Source organism: Struthio camelus, chromosome 1 (assembly GCF_040807025.1).
Source record: "Struthio camelus isolate bStrCam1 chromosome 1, bStrCam1.hap1, whole genome shotgun sequence".
In the NCBI taxonomy this organism is placed as follows: domain Eukaryota; kingdom Metazoa; phylum Chordata; class Aves; order Struthioniformes; family Struthionidae; genus Struthio; species Struthio camelus.
In genome coordinates, this window is record NC_090942.1 from 56,545,651 (window position 1) to 56,566,225 (window position 20,575).

The 20,575-nt window shown below is 58.4% G+C and overlaps 1 protein-coding gene across 2 annotated transcripts; it reads left to right on the top strand.

Moving 5' to 3' along the window:
* The first annotated feature begins 230 nt into the window (after positions 1-230).
* On the top strand, positions 231-18,882 carry SHISA8 (shisa family member 8). Of its 2 annotated transcripts, XM_068940836.1 has the most exons (5): positions 231-282; positions 1,541-2,213; positions 17,214-17,338; positions 17,456-17,605; positions 18,389-18,882. In XM_068940836.1, exons 1-5 carry the CDS (start codon positions 261-263, stop codon positions 18,745-18,747), a joined length of 1,329 nt encoding a protein of 442 aa, XP_068796937.1. In that variant the 5' UTR covers positions 231-260; the 3' UTR covers positions 18,748-18,882. The 2 variants fall into 2 exon arrangements, with proteins under 2 accessions (XP_068796937.1, XP_068796935.1); XM_068940834.1 differs by lacking the exon at positions 18,389-18,882 and having other exon boundaries at positions 17,456-18,188.
* Positions 18,883-20,575: the final 1,693 nt, after the last annotated feature.

Genomic DNA, 20,575 nt, shown 5'->3' on the forward strand with positions numbered 1-20,575 from the left:
TCCCGAGGCAGAGGGCGGTGGAAGGGTCCCTCCGGGGCCGCCGCAGCAGCTCCTGCCTGCGCCGTCTCCACCGGGCTCGCCGCCTCCTGGGACGTCCCGGGGCGCTCACTGCAGCGGGGCAGGGCGAGCTGAAGCTAACCCTTTTCTTTCCGATATATTTTATCGCCTAAATTCGTCCCGCGAGCAAAACACAGCGGCGTTTCACCCTCGCTGTGCAGCTGCTTGTGCAAAGCTCTGGCCCGAAACCCCGCGCCATTACGATGTGCGGAGAGGATGGTGACGGTACGTTTTATCCCCCTCCCCCCCCCAACCCCGTGCCTGGGACTCTTTCCCCGCGCCGCACGCGGGGCAACGCTCTCCGGCGCTCGCTGGCTGAGCGGGTCACGGCGGGCGAGCTGGCGAGCTATGGGCCCCGCGTGCCCTTTGGGATGCTGCCTGAAGCCGCTGCGCCCGGCTGGTTGCTTGCTCCGCACAAAGCTCGTTTGTGGTCCGGGACGCCAAGCTGCCGGGGGCGCCGGGGGCCTGGCACCGGCGGTAGGAGCTGTGCGGTGCCCAGAAAGGGGTTGAAGCCACCTAGCAGCTCTCCGCTCGGCAGAAACCCTCCTTCCTCCCCCCACCCCGGCCAAAAAGTTGGCGCAGAAAACCCCCGGGGGCATCGCGCCGAGGAGGAGGAGGAGGAACCGGTGGAGCACGGGGAGCAGCGGGGGGGGGGGGAAAGGGGGCCTGGGCGCAGCTCGTACCCCCCTCCCCAAAGGGCGGCGGGCACCTCGCGCCTGGGCCGCTGGCCCGGCCACGAGGGCTGGCCGCGGGCCGGGGCTCCTCGCGCGCGTGGGGCGGCCGACGGGAGCGCAGCAGAGGACTCGGTGAGGGCGCTTCTGCTGCCGGGCGGCGGGGAGCGAAGCCCTCCATGGCCGCGGCGCGTGTGGGGCGGCCGACTCGCCCTCTCCTGCTGCCTCTCCCGCCGCCCTCTGCCTGCCGCTCCCTCCCTCTCTCCCTCCCTCTCTGGTGTGAAGGGCTGGGTTTTCCTTTTCTTTTCTTTTTTTTTTTTTTCCCCCTGTCAGGAGCTCAGTGTCTGGGAGGAAGGGGGAGAGGCAGCCGCGCGCGCTGCCTGCCTGCCCGCTCGCCTCCCGCCGCCTCTGCCGGCAGCCGGGATGGGATGGACGGCGGAGGTGGCGCCGCCGGGATGCGGGAGTCCCTCCTAAGCGATGGAGAGGGGATGAGGGCTCTTCGCCGCCGCGCGCCTGAGCTCCTGCTCTGAATTGCTGCCTGTGGGGTTATTTTTTTTGCCAAGAGAGGAGGGGGTGCCTCCCCTCGCACTTTGCGGGTTTTTTTTTTTTCCAATCACTTTTTTTTTCCCTTCTTCTGTTTTGTCTTTCTCCTTTCCTTCCCCCCCCCCACCCCGGCCTCCCCTTGCCCTTCCCTCAGCCAAACCCTCATCTCTTCTCCGCGGGGGCTTTTTTGCAGCCATGAGGCTTGTGCCGGGGGGCCCGTCTCGCGAGGGCCGGGGGGGACAGCGTGCGTAACTCGCCCCTTCCCGCAGGGAGGGCTGCACGCAGCGGCGCAGGTGGCTGCTGCAAGCCGGCGGATGCTCCTCGCTTGCTGCCCCGTGGGAGACGAACCGGCCGCGCAGCCCTGAGCGACAGGGTGCCCGGCATGGCGAGCCGGGGCGGCCCGCGGATGGAGCGGAGCTACCTCTTTGGTATCTGCTGCCTGGTGCTCCTGGACCCGGGCCGGGTGGGCACCAGCGAGCCCAGCACGCGGGGCCCCCAGCCCGAGGGGCAGGTGGAGAGCAGCAACGCCAGCTGGGGGCCCACGGCCGAGGACGCGGCCGCGGCGCCCACCGAAGCCATGCCGGGGGGCGACCGCTGCCGCGGCTACTACGACGTTATGGGGCAGTGGGACCCGCCGTTTAATTGCAACCTGGGGATCTACCAGTACTGCTGCGGGACCTGCGGGTACCGCTTCTGCTGCCAGTTCAAGCCTGGGCGGCTGGACCAAAGCGGCTGCTCCAACTACGACACCCCCAACTGGGTCAACACGGGCCAGCCGCCAGCTCGGGTGGACGAGACCCCCGAGGATCCCACCCGGGACAAGACCAACATGATTGTGTACATCATCTGCGGCGTGGTGGCCATCATGGTGCTGGCGGGCATCTTCACCAAGCTGGGCCTGGAGAAGTCACAGAGCCCCCAAGCGGAGATGACCATGTCCAGGTAAAGGGCGGTGGGGGGGGCGCCCCCTTCCTTCACCCCCGTGGCCCCCCTGCAGGACAGCTCCAACCCCCAGCTCTGGGCTCTGGGTCCCCCTTCCCCAGGGTGAGCCTTGGCTTGGCCCAGGCTCCCAGCGGGGCCACCACCATGTCCCTCTGGGCAATGATGGGGACGGGGGGGCTGATCAGGAACGAGCCCAGCCTGCCGAAACGTGGAGTGAAGCCGCGCAGGAGGGAGATGTGGGCTAGGGATCCTGGTCCTTTCCAGCCAGGAGGGGCTGCCAGCCCCGGGAATAGCTTGCCCAGGGACGGGGGGAAAGCGTGTCACTCCGTTCGTTCCTAAATGACGTGGTCAGATCCCCTGAGGCTGCGAGGTCTGTCCCTTGCGGAGGAGAACCAGCCCCCCGTCAGTGGGGTGGGCAAAACGTCACCTATTAGAAGTGGCTTCCCCCCCCCCCAAATTCGTGGTTCCTGATGTGTTTGGGATTGTCTTAGCCTACGTCTAGGACAATCCTGGACAACAGTTGTCGCGGGTTTATCCTCATTGCCGGCATGGGGGGGGAGAGGAGATTCACAAGAGGCGTCTTTACAGTTCCTGCCCGTCCTGGCTGTGTTTGTGCGCGGCACATGGGCTCGCGCATGTGCGTGTCGGGCTGTTACGGAGGGCTGCCAACCCCTCAGGGCTCGCCGTCCCTCTGCCCTGCAGCCCGGGGTGCAGCGGGGAGGGCGGCAGTGGGGGGAAAGGGTCACGCGCCGCCGGGCTCCTGGCCCTTGTTCTTATCTCTCCTGCTCCGTCCGGGGCTGAGCCGCCCCGGTAAGTGTGGGGCCGGAGGCGGGGACGGGGGGAGAGAAAAGATCACGGCGTTGCACACGCGTCTCCCCCTTTCTCCCCCTGCCCTGGCTCCCATCCCTCCTTCCACTTTCCCCACTCCTCCCTCCCGTTTTGTCTTGCTATTAGCGCATCGCCCGCTTCCCGGCTCGCTCGCTCATTATCCCTGACTTCAAATAAACGCTTCTTGCCCCATTTCTGTCTTCCCCTCCCTCCCTCGCTCGCACACACACACACACACAAACACACACACACATGTGCAGCCACTGAAATGCCAGGCCGAGGCTTGTTTTTACCTCCCCGCGCTCGGCGCAGCCCCTTCCCCTGCAGGGATGTCTCCCAAGCGGCACCGAGGGAAGGTTGAGTCCCAGCTCGGGGCAAAGAGATGTCACACGCGCCCAGGCCTTAGCATGATGCACCAACCGCGGCTGGCGGGCGCACAATGTGCTCCGTCGCGTGTCCCTGGCTTTCCAGGGTGGGGGGAGCTGGGGGGTGTCCAGGATAAGGCCGCGTGCTTCCCGGGCAGGCGGCATAGCCCGACGCGTCGGCCTCGCTCCCCACCCCGGTTGCCCCAACCGGGGCATCGGCTGCTTTTTCACCCTGCCAGGCACAGCTCGGCCCCGGCGGCTCATGCCTGACTCAGAGCTGTCCCTCCTCATCCTCCTCCCGCCTTGCACGCTCGTGTGCACGCGCTGCCTGCAGCCCCTTCCAGCCGCCCTGCCTGCTCCCGCAGGTGGCCGGGCAGGATGCCTGGGCTCTGCGCGGCGCCAGAGCGGAGACAGGTCCGGACAGGCCGATTCTGCCCCCCAAAACCAAATGGGGAGGAGAAGAGCGCAGGCAGGTGGTTGCAGGGGAAGGGAGGGCTGGGGGGGGGGGGAGGTGCGCACTAGGTATTTGAGCCTCAAGCCAGCACCTTGCTGGCTTTCTAATCAGCAAGGTGCATGCTCTACTTCGCATCCTCCTAGTGAGGACATCAAATCTGGTGATAAATCCATTTCTACACCATTTTGTTCTGGAATTTTAGCTTAAAAAGAAAAAAAAAAAAAGCATGGCCAGAGGAAATGATTTTACCGGGACAATCAGGGAGCAGCTCTGATTGCAGCCCCGAGCGTGGGGAGACTCCCTCCTTTCCGTGGAGCGCCTGCCTCCCCCTGCCTGCATGGGACTTGGGCAGCACCTGGGCACTGCGCCCCATTCCCAGACCCACTGCATCCTGTGCCCAAATCCACTGTATCCCATCCCTGGACCTGCTGCATCCCGGACTCACTGCGCCCATCCCCGGACTCTGTGCACCCCACCCCGGCTCCTCTCCACCCCATGCCCAGACCTAGCGCACCCCATGCCCAAACCGCCCTTCCCATCCCCAGGAGGAGAGGCCGACGGAGCCAGGGCCAGGGGAAGGCAGGGCTGAGCCCTCCGCATTTGGAGGAGGCTGGCCACAAACTAAGTGGGGCTGGGGGTCGCAAGGCCCCCCTGAGCCGTGCAATGCTGTTTTGGGGCTCCATGCTCCAGTACTTCCCTTGAGGGGGACCTGGCCTGGTGTCTGTGTCTGCATCTCTGCCCTGTGTCGCCTGAGGAAGTGCTGGCAGGTTGACAGGATCAATACGGCTTCTGCCAGCCGCCTTGCTTTCCGACTCCCCTTTCAATCTCATGTTTGGGGTTTTTTTGCCCCCCCTCCCCACCCCTGCTCCTTGGAAGGAGATGCTGCAGCCAGGAAGGGTGCAGCCCACACACCCCCTTGCTCTTTGGTCTCCCAGCCTGGGGTAAGGGGGATGACGAACAGCCCGGCTCCAGAGACGCGGCCGTCCTAGCACACCTCACCGCCCCACCGTGGCCCCTGCAAGAGGCGCATCATCGTCTCTGAGAGGGCAGGATGCCCGTGGGCACGAAGATGTGCCCCTGTGTTCAGGGCTGGTTGGCCCAAAAACCTTTCAAGGGAAGCAGGGATGCAAAGACAGGAGAGATATCATTACCTCCAGCTGGCGGCCTCATGCCTCGACCTTGGGCTTGCCCACGGGGCCCCAAGCTCTGCAGCTGGGTTGGAAACCACTTCCCGGGTCTCTGGGAACACCGCTGACCACGATGGGACCCCAGCAAGTCTGGGTCCCAGCTTTGCCTCGCCTGGCAGGGCTGGGGCTGCCCCACAGCCCTTTGCTGCACGGGTGCTGGGGGCCAAGAGGCCGAGGGGAAATCTTGGTACTCATCCAGGTGTGATGCTGGGGTGACACAAACCGGGGAGGGTGCAGGAGTCTCTACAGGCTTGTGTGTGTAAGAGAGAGACAATTTGGCGTATTGACCTGGTTGTGCCGGCACCTAGCTCTCTCGTGGGAACGCAAACGATTACATGGCAGGACACCCCCTAGGCCTGTCTCCGGGACGCCAAACCTGGCTCCCACCAGCAGGTCTTGCATTTTCTTGTTTCATCCATCAGCTACCTGGTGGGAACCTTGCTGTTGATCAGAGGGAAGCTTGTTTTCTACTTGTAGCCTCAGTTCTACCAAAGCTAAGTGATTCCTTTTTTCTTTTGCTTCCCATTTCACTAATACAAGTCAGAACTTTCCTGCTTAACAGAGCGGTAATTTATAAGCTCCCCATAAGCACACTTTCAGCTCACATGGGATTGCACTTTGAAATATATGGGTCATTGCTCCACAGATCTTTTCTTCCTAGAAGCTGCAGATTTTTTGGACATGGGCATATGGAGTGGGAAAAGGAAAGTTTTTCTTGCATGTCTTTGTGTTTTTCTCATGGGACAAAATTAGAAGCCCACCTCCATCCGTACCGCACACAGAGTAGTTGCGCCTGAGCTCTGGCTGCGTGCCACAGCATTGCACAGCTGTTGCTGGCCCGCACGGGGTGGTTTTTCTCAATGTCGCTGCAGGAGCAGGGAGAGCAATCTCCTTTTCCCGTTCCCTATTGAGTGGCTCCTTCTGCTTAAACTGAAAGCAACTCCAGCTTTGCTGGGTGATGGCACAGTCCAGGAAAGGGGATGGCAGGCAGAAGAGTGCATCTCTACCACCCTGTGAGCCCATTTGCCACAAAATTTGCTAGACCTTTTTGCACTGAAGATGGCAGAAAAGGAAAAAGTGCCTATGAATCAAAGGGGTGATGTCGCATCCCATATACCCCACTGAAACGCATGGAGATCCATGCACAAAGGCAGACAGGTATAAGAGCAGCGCAGCAGCAAAGCTGTGCAAAGCATTGCAGAGCAAAGCACCAGCCCTGGACCAGCAACTGCGTCCAAGGTGGTGGGGTGATGGAGGAGCCATCCCTGTTTCCCTGGGCTTTGTCCAGTGATGGTGCAGAGTTGAGCCCGTGGCTGACAGCTGCCTGAGGACTCCTTACACCCACCCCAGGCATGTTCTTCTCTTATAACGGGACACTAAGCCATCCATACAACTTGCTCGATGGCCGGGTCTTTTGTGTCTCTGCCAGACCCTCTATGCCCTGTATTTTGCAAGCTCTCCTTTCCGTGCATGTGAGACTAGCACAGGTTTCTGGCACAGGCTGCACCATTGCCTCCATCCCGGTGTGGCTGTGTGCACAAGCAGCCTGTGCACCATGTTTCATCTCAGCACTACCAAGAGAGTGCAAATATTGCTGTCTGCCTCTCTCCTGTAAACCCACACGCAGCTCTGCATGGGCAATGCAACCTTTTGTCCCTCTCAGTGCTTCAGGTAGGAGCTTCTCACATTGCTCCTTGTGGACTGCATCGTGGCCTGAGGCCAATTTCTTGTTGCACAACTGGCTTGGTATCCGTTTCTCTCCATTTGCACTGCCGGTTTTTTCCTGTTCCTGGGGAGCGTTCATCATACTTCAGGACTGTTCCTGGAGTCTTTGCTTTCAAACTTCCTAGACTAAGGAGGAAGGCCCGCCACTTGCACGCCTTCAAATGTCATCCTGTTCCTGGTCCCTACAGGCTGTAAAATTCACATACTCCAAGGGTCACTTCCCCTCAGTCGTCTGTATAGATGAGGGACATGTCTTATGGAGGTGCTCCAGTGGGGAGGGATTCAAGCTCTGAGCTGTGAAGAGCAATAAGTCTCAGAAAACCCCACCAGCTCTGCTGCTGATCCTCATGGCACTGAGAAACCTGAACGCCCCAGTCAGACACATCTCAGTGTCCTGCTTCACCTGAACCTGAGAGACCAGGACCATCCAGCTTGTCCTGAGACCCCACCACCTCCTGCTCCAGCAAGTTCTCCCAGATGTTCAACTAAGCATAGCGTGATTGGCGCCAGCACAGAAAAAGGACATCCACACCCTGCTCATCTAGGTGGAAGCAAGGAAGCCCATGTTAGGAAGATGGGATCCTTCCCTCCTTCCCCACCAGCTACTGCCCTACCCACGGTGGCACCTTTGTCTGGAGGCCAGGCTAAGGTTATGTTCACCAGCCCCACGTCTCCTAGCCTACTCCTTTCTGGACTCAGCATGGTCGGCTAGGCCTCCTGTCCCCTGGAGCAGGAAGGTTTTGAGGGATTTCTTGATCTTGCAAGATGCTTAGCGAGCCCATTCGATGCACCTTTGCTATGGAACAACCCACGCTCACTCCCAGTCAATACTTCACCCCTCACCTGGCACCATGTTCATCCTGCGGACAGCTTACTCTCCCAGCTCTCACTGCTGGTCACCACCAGAGCAAATGAGAGGAGGAGGCATGTGAGAGTCTCTCAGGCTGCAGTGCCCAGTGTGAATGGTTGTCTATCCTCCCCAGGGTGGGAAGGAAATTGCAAACTACTGAGCCCTGCTGGCTCCATGCTGTCACCATCACCAAGAGCCCCTGTCCTCTCTTGGAGGTCAGCTTGTGGCCCAAACAGCCCTAGAGGCAGTTCTGCATGGGGCAGACCTGGGGCATCCCAGCAGACTTTCTTGGCTGCTATCATAGAAGTGGCCTACAAGTGGCAATGGAGGCTTTTTTGTCTTGTAGGGGAAAAAACTGTTCAGCAGATAACATGTCTCATTCCCTGCAGCAGGTGATTTTTAGACCCCTACACACACACCTTAAGTCACCTCTGCCTGCTGAAAAGCCCAGGGCCATCCACCAGCTCAGTTCATGCACACACAGCAACTCTTCTCAATTTGCCCAGCCAAGTGGAGGCTTTTCCTGGACTTTTCTGCCTGACCACCCTACATTTTCTCAAGGGAACATCTGGTGTTTCACAACACCTATTTCCCAGCAGGATCTGAGCCTTGTCCTCCTATCTTTGACGGGCTGTGCACTCAGCTAGCAGGCTACCTGTTCCCTCTTCCTTCTCCCCATGACGGCTGCTGTCCTTCTGCAGGTCCTTATGGTGGTTCCCATAAACCGTTCTTCTTCCTGTTCGGATTATGCTTGGCACCCATCCTGAGCATTTGCTCAGCGTGTCCAAATCCCGTGTGAGTCAGGAACACCTGCCTGTGTTTTTCTTTAGGCCCCAGATCTCCAGGGACGTAGGGACCTCCTAGGCTACATGAATCTTTTTAGATTCACACCATCAGATCCCACAGAAAGATTCTGCATCTGTTGGACACCTGTGGGCAAGAGATCTGGGGACCTTTCAGGGAAACTCAAGGAAAATCAGCTATTGCACCCCAAATGTTCCAAACCTTGAGATCCGCCAAGATGCCAAGGGTATCTCAAGACACTCTACCACAGGTGTACCAGTGCAGCAGGCTGCCATGACATCTCTCCTAGTGGTGTGCTTCCTGGGGCTTTCACTGGTAGGCACACAGCAAAGTTGGCCTCTAGACAAATGGAGTTATGGCTGGGGTTGCCTATGGGGTGAATATCCATAGGGATAAGCCATCTCAGGAGAAAAAAGAATTACATACAGCAGCCATTTATAGCCTTGTGAGGGGCAGTGCGGGCTGCTGGAACGGGGAAAATAAATAGTCTTGCATATGCTTCTATGGGTACTGCTAACGTCAAAGAGAGACCAGTCAGGGTTGTGTGGGCATACTTGCACCCAGCGTGCATCTGCAGGAACGTGCAAGCTGTGCCTCCCAAAGAATGGCTACTGCAGAGCAGCCTGCCAAGCTTCCCTGGCCACCTGCTGCCCAGGTGAGGGGCTGGAGAGGGGAGCAGCGGGCCTGAGGACAGGAGGGATAGCACTGCCTCGAGCCATCCTGCCAAGACGGTGCCACTGGCTGCTGCAGCAGCCAAGCCCCTCCAGATGCTCGTGTTTTGCTGTAGGCCAGGCCGGGTCTCTCTCTGGGCAATTTGGGGTTCTGAAACCCAGTCCCACTGTACATCTGACTGCAATGGGTGTTTCTCTGGCAATGCTCCAGGCTGAGGCTGTGCTTGTGGTTGATGCCTGCGGTTGCAGGAAGCGGCAAAGACCTAGAAAAGGTGTTTGCAGGCAATATGGTACATGCCTTGTCACGTGCTGCCCCAGCTCTCTGCAGAAAGAGACCAAAATGACCCAGCTATGGGGACGGAGGGAAATACAGGCCTCCTCCCTATAGTTACTCCCATCTGACTTCTACACGTGATGTCCTGCTGGTCCCTCAGAGCCCTCATCTGGCAGCAATCCTCTCCCGGGAGGTTCAGCATGGCTCTGTTGCCCTCAGCCTCGGTTGACGTCACGTGTTGGTGTCACCTAATGGTCCAGCCACCCTGGGGCAGGTGTGCAGAAGAGTGGACGGGCTGGTCGAGCGCAGCCAGGAGGGGAGTCATGGCCAAGAGCTGCTGTGGATTGCTGCCCAAGGGGATCCCAAGGGCTCCCCAGGCCTGCAGTGATGCCCTCGTGAGGGCAGCAACAGCCTTTGTCCCTGCTCCCATGGCTGTGCCCGTCTCCCTCCACCGAGCTCCTCTTCCCTGCATACAGATAACAGGAGCTCTGAGTGCTGCTCCCATTTCTCCCTCCTAAAGGACAAATGTGTCAGCAGGCTATTTCCTGATCTGTATTTAGCAGTCAGCGTTGGCAGCAATGAGAGACCTGGGCAGGTGGTACGTGAGCGAGTGGGGCAGAATTCATTTCTTTTGCCGTCTCCATTCACCTGACCTGCTGAGACAGAGCAGAATGAGACTCAGACAAACTAAAAACGAGTGTCTTGTCCTTTCCCGGCTGGTGGTAACGCTGACCAAGACAGGATGGGAGAGGGGTCAGGATTCTGGAAGATTTCAGGCCATTTAAGTGTTGCTCCTTCAAGAGAGAAGGTCTTTGAGTCCCCACAGAAGGTGACGTGTGTGTCTCACCATGAACGCTCTCAGGGCAGAGGTGCTCTGGGGTGTAACCAAACGTGTCTGAAGTAATCGCAGTCACCTTCTCACAGCCTTGCAATGTGCCAGTCCCTCCACGGGGAGGGACACAGCACGCTAGACTGCATCATGTCTCTGCCAACATCATCTCCCAGTCTGCCCACCAAAGAGGCCATGCGGTTAGCCTGGAGAAAAGACCTGATGGATAAGCTGGGAGGTACCATGCACCCATGGAAGCATGGTGCTGGGCTCTAGCTGCTCTTAAGCAGCCTGCTTTCCCTTCCCAACCCTTTGTTAGCGTCTGCTGTTGGGTAGCCCCACCCCCACCCCCCCCAGGATCCCAGCATACCGAGCTGTGCCAGGGTGGGACAGGTTATGGGCTGGCAGCGATGTCCAGCTGGGCCAGCTCACCTCCACCACACAGTGCCTTGCCCAAGTTCTGTAACCTCCTGCTGCAGCTCCAGTTTTGCAAAACCACCTTGCCCTGTGGTCCCGACCTCTACAGGGACAGCAGGCAGGTGTCCTGCAGCACCAACACTGTCTCACTGCACAGACAGACGGCCCCAGCCCCAAGCACTGTAAGTCATGGGAAAAGTCTCCCCAGGAGGCAACGGCAAAGCTCTTGTTTGGCACTGACAGCAGTGTGGAAGGCCAGGGTGCCAACGCCCCCGCAGCCCTGACGTACTGTATGGCTCCACTCCCGCCATAATTTTGCTCACCTAAAGTTGCACTGGCTTCTCACCTCACCTCCTCACTCAGCCGACAGGCTGCAACCTTCTGCTCCCCCTCCAAGTGCAGGAGCAAAGCATTCGCTCCGCCCTGGGGCAATGTCACTTCAACTGTCACTCGTTTATCCCTCTCCTCCTTTGATGGCTGCATTGTATCTTCCTCTGATTCTTCTGACTCCCCTTGCCCACGGCTTGCAAAAGCTCTCCTGTTGTGATTTCCAGACATGTGTCTTAATGATGCCTCTCTCCTTCTACAGGGCTCCCAAAAGTGGGTTAGCCTCTGGACTTGGGTTGGCCTGTCAGGCCCTGTTTCCCCACTCCCACAGGGTCACCTCCATTTCATGCATCTAGTAGTTCCCCCAGGGTGGCTCAGGAGCACTGATCTCCATATGCTGGTTCTTGCCATAGAGCTATTTCTGACTTGTCACTGTCACTGCTCCAGGATTTGCCTCTTTGCTTGCTCTTGGGGTTTGCTCTTGGGGCTTGCACCAGGCTGGTTTTGGTGGGCCCCAGTTAAGCTCATTGGCCTAGTCTTCCAGGCTTGGCCTAGAGAAGACTGCACACAAGCCCAGGCAAGGCTTTGCCTGGGTAAGCCAGTCTTCTCCCCCATGCAGGTGGTAGCTCAGAGTGGAATTTCGCTCCAGGTTAGGCCACTAACCTTTAGGTGTGGCCATGTGAGCTCAGCATCCTCAGTCACAGCGAGGTGGATGGAGACTGGTCCTGGCAACAGGTGCCTCTACATTAGTGTTTAATTTCAGATGAGGAGTGCAGATTTAAAGCCAATCTGCTGATCTTCCCTGCATGCCCAACCTTGATCTGCACCCTGGAGCCATCTCAGAGCCACATACTTTTGGATGAACTAACCTGGGAGATGTGCTCCAGGAGCAGACCCAACCTTCCCCAACCACCGAGCCCTCAGGCCATAGGACCAGGCTAGGGCTAGTCTGAAGGAAAAACCCCAAAATACATATAGTGCAGACAGCACTGCGTCACCCTCCAGCTCTATCCCCCTCACGCTGCAGGGTGCAGGGACGGGGATGCATGTGGGGAGGTGCATAGCTATTCCTAGAGCTGGGCAGTTGACTGCACTCCCAGCCCCCCAACTGCCCTGGCTGGACCTCCATGACATGTCCAGCTGGATTCTACCCCGGGTGACACCATGTAGAGCCTCCTACAGCCCCAGGCTGACAGAGCCAGCCATTGCAGGTGCAACGGCATGTGCCCAGGCACTGGGGTGAAGGAAAAGCCCCATTGACCTGCTGCAGGGTGCAGCCCCACATGGGCTGAACCTGAAGTGCTTGCCTGTGGTATGGCTTGTGGTATGGGAGGGTTGGTGAGTCAGGTGTTGCTGACACTCAGGGTCTGTGTGCAGTTTCTACCTTAGCAAAACCACTTATTAAGAGCTGGTTTTGCAGCTATTGTTCTCGTCCATGCTCTGGGCAGGCGATGCTGAGGGTAGGTTTATGAAAAAAAGGAGTGATGGATTTAATGTGGAGAAAGTCACAGATAAAGGATTGCTTACGCTTCATAAACAGACCTGAGGAGAAAAAAAATAGGTCAAATTGCATTGAACTTCCCAATGAAACAAGTCAGTTTGAGTGCTGAGTCCTGGGGACGCTTGCAGCGGAGACAGCAGCCTGTGGGGAGGGGGCCAGCCAGTAACATACCTCAGGGAAGGTGAGAGCTGACATGCACCAGCTCCCCAGCAGGATGCTGCCTTAAGGCTCTTCTACCCAGGCACAAGCCAGGTAGCCGTGTGGACAGCTGCCAGAGGGCACCCAAGGATTTGCACCCAAATCTTCTTTTGGTAACTTGCTTGTGTGCCCATCCCATGAAACGGCAGGGTACCTCTTCCCTGGACTAAGCATGCCCTGGAGTTATGGGAGGAAGAGGGAGCCAGGGTGAAACGAAATCCCTAGGACAGTGTGTAAGGCTGATCTGGACTGAAGCCCCCACAGCAGGTCCTAGAGCATCCCAAGGGCAAATGCAGCTGCTGCCCACAGCCCCAGAGTGAGCCAGAGACAGGCAGCCTGGAGCAAAACAGGGCACAGCAGTGGGAGGCACGGCCTTGGTGACAGGAGGAGTCTGATTTGGCCAAGAGAGGTGTAAATAATCCAAAGGAAGTCTTCCAGAGGTGCATGGCCACACCAGTTTAGCTCAGCAAATTATCTGCTTTATCAAAGGGAAGTCCTACGTTTTGAGTGCACCTGGAGACCAAAGCCAAATGGTATTCAGGTCTTCAGGAAGAGATGGTTTAGGGAGAGGAAAGAGTTCCTGTACAAAGAACAGCACTGAAATAAACTCTCAGAATCGCAGAATGGTCGAGGTTGACAGGGAGCTCTGGAGATTGTCTCGTCCAACCCCCTGTTCAAGCAGGGTCACCTAGAGCTGGTTGCTCGGGGCCACGTCCAGTCAGGTTTTGAATGTCTCCGAGGATGGAAACACCACAGCCTCTCTGGGCAACCTGTGCCAGTGTGTGACCACCGTCGCCATAAAGAAGGTTTTCTCTTATGTCTAAGAAGCATTCCTGTATTTCAATGTGTGCCCATTGCCTTGCATCCTGTCACTGGGCACCTCTGAGAAGAGTCTGCTTCTGTCTCCTTTCCTTCCTCCATCAGCTATTTATACACATTGAAAAGATCCCCCAGAGCCTTCCCTTCTCCAGGCTGGGCAGTCCCAGTTCTCACGGCCTCTCCCCTGTGGAAAATTCTCCTATTCTTTAATCATCTTTGTAGCCTTCACTGGACTCTCTCCAGTATGTTCCCAACTCTCTTGTACTGAGGAGCCTAGAACTGGACCCAGCACTCCAGCTGTGGCCCCATCAGGGCTGAGTAGAGGGGAAGGACCACCTCCCTTGACCTGCTAGTAGTGCTCTGCCTAATGCAGCCCAGGATACTGTTGACCTTCTTTGGCACAAATCCACATTGCTGTCTCATGTCCAACACGTTGTCTACCAGGACCCCCAGGTGCTTCTCTGCAGAGCTGCTTTCCAGCTGGTCAGCCCTTACCCTGTACTGATGCATGGAGTTATTCCTCCCCAGGTGCAGGACTTTGCATTTCCCTTAGCTGAACTACATGAAGTGCTTGTTATCCCATTTTGAGATTAAGTGATCCTGGGGAGGCCAGATCAAAGCTTTCCCAGAATGATGTAAAAGAAATACAAAGTGAGTGATCTTCCCTTGCAACTTTCCAGAGGCTGCTCTGTGATGCTACTATTGCGATGCTACAGGGCTACTATTGCCCTGTGATGTTCACTGATTGCAGCCAAAATGGAAGGTATAATGTCCTGGGAACAATCCTCCAATAATCCTGGCTGGGGCTTCAGGGCAAACCTTAGAAGCACTGTGCCATCTCACACACCACATCTCTGGCTTCACATGGTGCATGCTGGGGCAGGACTTTGCGAGCTGGATGGCAGAAACAGGAGCTCAAAGAGGTGGATAAAGCAAGTCAGGCTCAGGGCTGCGTACCTGACAAGGAAAAGTCTCAAACCTTATATATAAGGAAGTCCTAGCCAGTGCCAAAGCGTAACACATTGACGGCAGGTCATGTAAGGGGCTGCGGGATCTGGTCTGCTCAGGTTGTGAGCTTCACATCTTCTGGTGCTATTTCTCACTCTCATTTTGGATGAGGCCATCCAGTGTGTTGCAGGGCAGTGCATGTGCCTGCCCCACAGGAGAGCCAGGTTGCCCCGCTGTACAGCTACCTGAGGGAGACACGAGCTGTCTGCTTGAAGGCTTTGGGAGGCATGTCTCTGTGGGAGACGAGGAAAGGCCAGGGCAGACAGAAAGGGATACAAGGTCTGTAGTAAGTGATGAGCATGGGTGGAGCTTTGCAGGAAAGGTGAGGTCAGACTAGGATGTGGCTGAATCTCAGACCTTTTTTCTTTTTCGCTTGGCTATGCAGAAAGCTCTTTGGTTCCTCACTGTTTTACTGGGTGAAAGTCACGGTGGATGAGTGATCTTGCTGCTTTAGACTAGGCTGTGACAGACCCCGCTCTAGGAAAGAGGTGCCAAGCCTAGTCTGAGAGTCACCCCATGTCCCTGAGACAAGCGTTTGTGGAGAATGGGATGCAGGGGAGGAGAAGGGGGTGGGCATGCAAGGTCAGTGCGTTCACCTTGTGTCACCTGGGAGTCAGTAGAAAAAGCAATACACCTAACACTGGCAGTAGCTGAAGGCACATCAGCCTGGGCAGGGCTGAGGGGAGGAAACCTCCACATTTCTGCAGAAAGGAAGGAAAAAACTTTTGTAGAGAGGCAGAGCCTGAGTTACTTGTGCCAGGGATCATGTAGGAGCACAGGAGCCAGGGGTTTCTCCTAGTAGCCCTGTGCAGGTCTTACAGGCCAATACTGTGTCTTTCTCCAGCCTTTTCACGATATTTAGTGTCTGTTTATCTTGTGCATGGAGGCTATAATAATGTTTCGCCCTTCTCTAACCCTTTTCCTGTTCTGCTACATAATCTTAGACGAAGATTTTGGTCAGATGGGATCTTGCGGGGGGAGGGGGGTCTCTGGCCCAATCCCTGCTCAGAGCAGGGCTCACTTCAAAGCTAGATGAGGTTGCTCATGGCCAGGTGAATTTTGAGTATCTCCAAGGATGGAGATCCCACAGCTACTCTGGGTCCCTCTGACGTGTCTGACAACCCTCACGGAGAAGAGTATTTCCTTATTTCTAGCCAGAATATCCCTTAGTCCAGCTTGCATCTGGCAACCCTTGCTCTGTCACGGTGCACCTCTGAGAAGAGCCTGGCTCCGTCTCTTCTATAGCTCCCATTACAGCAGCTGAGAGCAGCGATTGCCCTCCTTGGACTCCTTGTCTCCAGCCCAGCTCCCTCAGCCTCTCCTCGGGCACCGTGTCCCCTGGCCCTCAATCATTCTGGTGGGCCTCCACGGGGCTCACCCCAGCTTGGTGACATCTCCTTCGTCCTGGGAGAGCCAAAGTCAGGCACTACTCCAGATGCAGTTTTTGGCTGCTCCAGAGAAATGAGCTGACATACATAACAAGTCAGGATTATTCACCCTTCCTCCCCAATATGCATCAATTTACATTTATCCACATTGAGTTTAATCTGCTGTTTTATTGTCCAGTCACTTGATATCGTGAGCTCCTTCTGCAGCTCTTTTAGTGTGTCCGTATGAGCTAGCCAGAGCGTTTGACATGAAAGGCAGGCTGACAGGGATCCTGGGGATTAGAGAGACAGCAAAAGCCCTAACTGGACTCTCTCTGCTTTCCTGAGCATCCTTGATAGCACAAGGCTGCTCTTTATAGCACAAATTGTGGGTTTCTTTCATGCTAATTCCAATGCAAATAGAAGCATTGTTTCCTACCCTGGGACTCGCTGTCACTGTCGAGGGCCACAACAATGTGTGCGCGCCTTGCGCTGGGACTGCCTGTGCACCACAGTACTACTGCAGCGTCTCCAGCCATGAATGTTAAACGAAATAGTGCTTTTTCTTATGTAATGGTGTTTAATGTTTAATGCTATTACTTATAAAGAGGGCATTACAAATGGACAGCGCATGCGCGAAAGGCCACCGTTAGTTCATTCTCCCCAAAGAGGCATGAGCAGCGGCTCTAAGCTACTCCCCAGGGTTTTCGCCACTTTGAAATAATTCAAGCGAAGGTGTAGCCACCTCTCCCCTCGTTCCGCCAGCCTCACGCTCTGGGGAAACATCCCCGAGGTGTAGCTCCAGTTGATGTCAATCCAGTTTTTCTCCAACTCTTTCTGGTTTACCCCTTGTGGCCCGCTCTGAGCGATGCGTCTCCCTCACTGGCTTTACACCTTGAAGCTGTTGGCCCCTGGCAGGGTTCAGCCTGAGCCAAAGCTTAATTTGCTGCCAGGGAGGTGTGGTAGCCTTTTGGCAAAAGCTGGGACGTGTATGTGCGTGTTAATGGCCATCAGTAGCGATTTCCTAACCACGAGCTATGAAGCTCTCCCTCCGAAGGCTAAAAAAAACGCCCTTCCGGCGTGACCCAGAGATAGGAGGGGAAGGATGGGCGAAGGCAGGATTCAGCATGGGGGTGGCATTTGGTCCTTGGCCCCCCAAAAAAAAAAAGTGGCTTCTTTGGCCATAGCTGCTCAGTTTGGGCCCGGCACTACGGAGACCAGGAGCAGCAGGGCGCACGAGGGACCCGGGAAGGTGCCTGCGGTGGCTGGCGGGGGGAGGCGCAGGCCGGGGAGGGGGGTGTGGTGGGCGAGCGCTGGGGCTGTGCTGAGCCTGCGGGGCCGGGTAGCACCCCGACCGCCCTTGGCGCCTTCCCCAGGACGCTGACGGACCTGCTGAAGCAGCCGGGCCTGGGCCCCTCGGAGCAGCTTGACGGCCACGTGGGCGGCCTCCAGGTGCAGGTGGGCGAGGGGCTCGGCCGCCCGCCCCCCAGGAACGGCACAGGTAAGGCGGCACCACGCCAGCCCCCTCCCCTGCCGTGGGAGGCCTGCTTTAACCCAGCACGAGGCAGGGCGGCGGGGCCCCGCATCGCTCCCGTTTTCCGAGCCTTTCTCTCCCCAGACAAGCTGCACCTGAACAACGCCATGGTCAACAACCCCCTCGGCCCTGCCATGGGGCTGCCGCTGGCCCACGGCAGGGGGCTGCCGCTGGCGAGCGGCGCGCCTCTGCAGGCCCCCGACTACGCCAAGTACGCCACACTCAAGACCGTGGGTAAGTGCCGCGCGGGCGCAGGGGCCGGGGGATCCCCCGCTGCCCCTCTGATGCGCTGGGCTGCGGATGGGGATGGGGCACCCCCGGGACGCCGCCGTGGCGGGGACGGAGAAAGGGGATCCCGAGCGGGCGCGAAGGAGCTGCGGTCCAGGCTGCGCGCCCCTGACATGGGGCCAGCAGAGCCGCCGTTGCCCCAGGACCCCTGTGCCCACCACCCTCCCCTGGCCAGTCAGGAGCCAGGATCCCCCAGGACCCACCACCCTCCCCTGGCCAATCAGGAGCCAGGATCCCCCAAGACACACCACCCTCCCCTGGCCAGTCGGGAGCCAGGATCCCCCAGAACCCACTGCGCTCCCCTGGCCAATCAGGGCCCAGGATTCCCCAAGACCCACCGCACTCCCCTGGCCAATCAGATGCTAGGATCCCTCCCCCTGCACTCTCCCAGCCAATCAGGAGTCAGAATCCCCCCCCCAGCACCCACTGCACTCCCCTAGCCAATCAGGGGCCAGGATCCCACCAGCACCCAAAGCTCTGTCCCCAACCAATCAGGGCCCAGGATTCTTCCAAGGACCCACAGCACTCCCCCAGCCAATCAGGGCTCAGGATCCCCCCAGCACCCTCCCCCACCCAGCAGGCCCCTCCCCTCCATGCTGCCCCACAGCTGCCCCAGCCCCGGTGCCCACAGCATGGGGGGAGGAGGGCGCAGCCCCCCGGGGACCGCGGCCCCACCGGGGGGCGGCCGTCCCCACGGGGGGCTGACGCCCCGTCCCGCTGTCCCCGCAGAGAGCGCCCCGGAGGACTTCTACAAGCACTTCCCCGCGGCAGAGCTGCCCCCCGCCGGCGCCCTGCCCTTCCCTGCCGAGGGGCTGGCCCTGCCCGAGGGCTGCCCCCTGGGGCAGGGGGCGCCGGGCCCCAAAGCCAAAGGGGCGAAAGTCGGCCCCCCGCCATTGCTGGCCAGCCCGGCTTTCAAAGGGGGCTGGGAGGGGGGCGCCCGGCCCGAGGGTCGCCGCCAGGGCTACGCCGCCGCCACGCGCCCCTTCAGCGCCGAGAAGCTGCCCGAGGCCTTTGGCCCCGCGACGCCCCACTACGCCCAGCCCCAGCGGCATCTCTCCACCAACAGCAAGACCGAGGTCACCGTCTAAGCGGCGGCGGGGCGACGATGCCAACTCTCTTTTTTCTGGTTTCGGCCACAGCGCCAGCAGGGAGGCCGACGGCCCGGCCAGCTCAAGGGTCACGGTGGCCAGCCCGAGAGCTGCACCGCCGGACAGTTTCCTCCCGAGCGAGGGCGGCCAGGGGGCGCGCTGCCCTGCGGGACTGCTGCCCCCACCTGCCCGCCCCGGCAGCGGGCGCTGCGGGGGGCCGGGGATGCCCCACAGCCAGAGCCCGGCTCTTGCCCGGGAAGGCCGCAGGGCACCGTGGGGACCCAGGGCTGATGGCGACAGCCCCTTCCCTCTTTCTCTGGGTACGGTTCTCCTATGAGGACACGAAATCCGAACGAAGGAGAGTATAAATACGCTCAACGTGGGTCAGCTGCCAAGGGCTCGAGACGCGGTTTACATGTCGCCCTTCGTTCGTGCTTGGCTCCCTCCTGTTGTTTCTTGAACTGACGCCCCCTCACCCCCCTCCTGCCACCCTGACTCGGGGTGGGACGGTGACTTTTTTGTCCTGCTCTTACATGAATGTTTCAAAGTACGGTCTTAACAAAGCTGTACGTGTCGTCATGTTTACAGGGGGTTGCCCCTCGAGGCTGGAGAGGAGCAAAACAACCTAGGTCCTACATAAACCACGACTGCTAGCAAAGGCAGGGCCACAAGGAAACACCTTATTTTGTCAGACCTGTGCCTACCTCCCCAGCCCCCCACCCGCCGCCCCAAAGGGGGAAGGCAGAGCCTCACCACCCCATCACCAGGTGGCTGGTGCCGCCCTGTGGCCGCAGCAGCAGCGTGACAGGGAGCAGGGGGGGCACCGCTAGGGCCATGCTGCCCGCATGCAGCTGAGGGAAGGGCCCCTGCCCACTGGGGAAGGCTGCAGGCCCAGGCCTCTCCCTAGCGCCAAGTTAAGAGGGGGCCCAAAGGCCCTGGTGCAGCCCCGCTGAGAGGGGAGACATGGGCTCACTGTGCACATCATGCAGGTGGGAGGGGACAGGACCACTGGGGGGGGGGGGAGATGCTCAGAGTCCTGCCCCCCACGCAAAGCTGAGCTCTGAATGGTTCCAAAGACAGAGATCCCACAGCCTTTCTAGGGCTCCTGTCCCCATGCTCAAAAACTTATGCAGAGAACAATTTTTCCTCACATCTAAGCCAAGTTTCTCATCTCCACCTTGTCTGCTGCCTTCCAGCCTTCCTCTGTGCTCCTCGGTGAAGAGCAAGGTTTCATCCCTACCTTTAGGTAGTTGTAGACAGCAGTAAGAGCTCCCTTTGCCTTTCCAAGTCCTTTCAGCTCTCCTCACACATACACTGCCCCCCCACCCAAAATCATTGTAGCCCTCCCTTGGGCTTGCTACAGCTTGCCACAATCTTCCCAGGAGCAGGGAGCACAAAACTGGCTACAGCGCTGCCTCTAGGTTCTCACCAGGGCCAGAAGAGGACTTACCACACTCAGCCCACTAGCTGCACTCCCATTGTGTGTGTGTGGGGGGGGGGGGGCCTTCCTTGCCCCAGGAGCTCACCTTCAGCTTCTTGTCCACCAGGCCCCCCAAGAGCCCTTTCCGCAAAGCTGCTCTCTAAGGGGTCAGCCCCCAAGCCCAGCCTGGTGCAGGAGGTTACCCCATTCTAGATGTGGCACTTTGCACTTACTGTTCTTGAACTTCATGAGGTTCCTGTTAGCCCATTTCTGCAGCCCGTCAGGGTCCCTCAGAATAGCAACTCTGCCTGCAGTATGTTGACCCTCCCCTAGTTTAGTATCACCCATGACTGGAAGGACTCTGTCTCATCATGCAGGTCATTAATACATACAGTATTGGCTCCAGTA

What these genes read in the sequence shown, in the direction of transcription:
- SHISA8 (XM_068940834.1), top strand. Translation starts at nt 261, where the DNA reads ATGTGCGGAGAGGATGGTGACG. An exon ending in GTGCGGAGAGGATGGTGACG is followed by an intron (nt 283 to 1,540) that starts GTACGTTTTATC and finishes CCCTTCCCGCAG; the next exon opens with GGAGGGCTGCACGCAGCGGC. An exon ending in GCCCCCCAGGAACGGCACAG is followed by an intron (nt 17,339 to 17,455) that starts GTAAGGCGGCAC and finishes TTCTCTCCCCAG; the next exon opens with ACAAGCTGCACCTGAACAAC.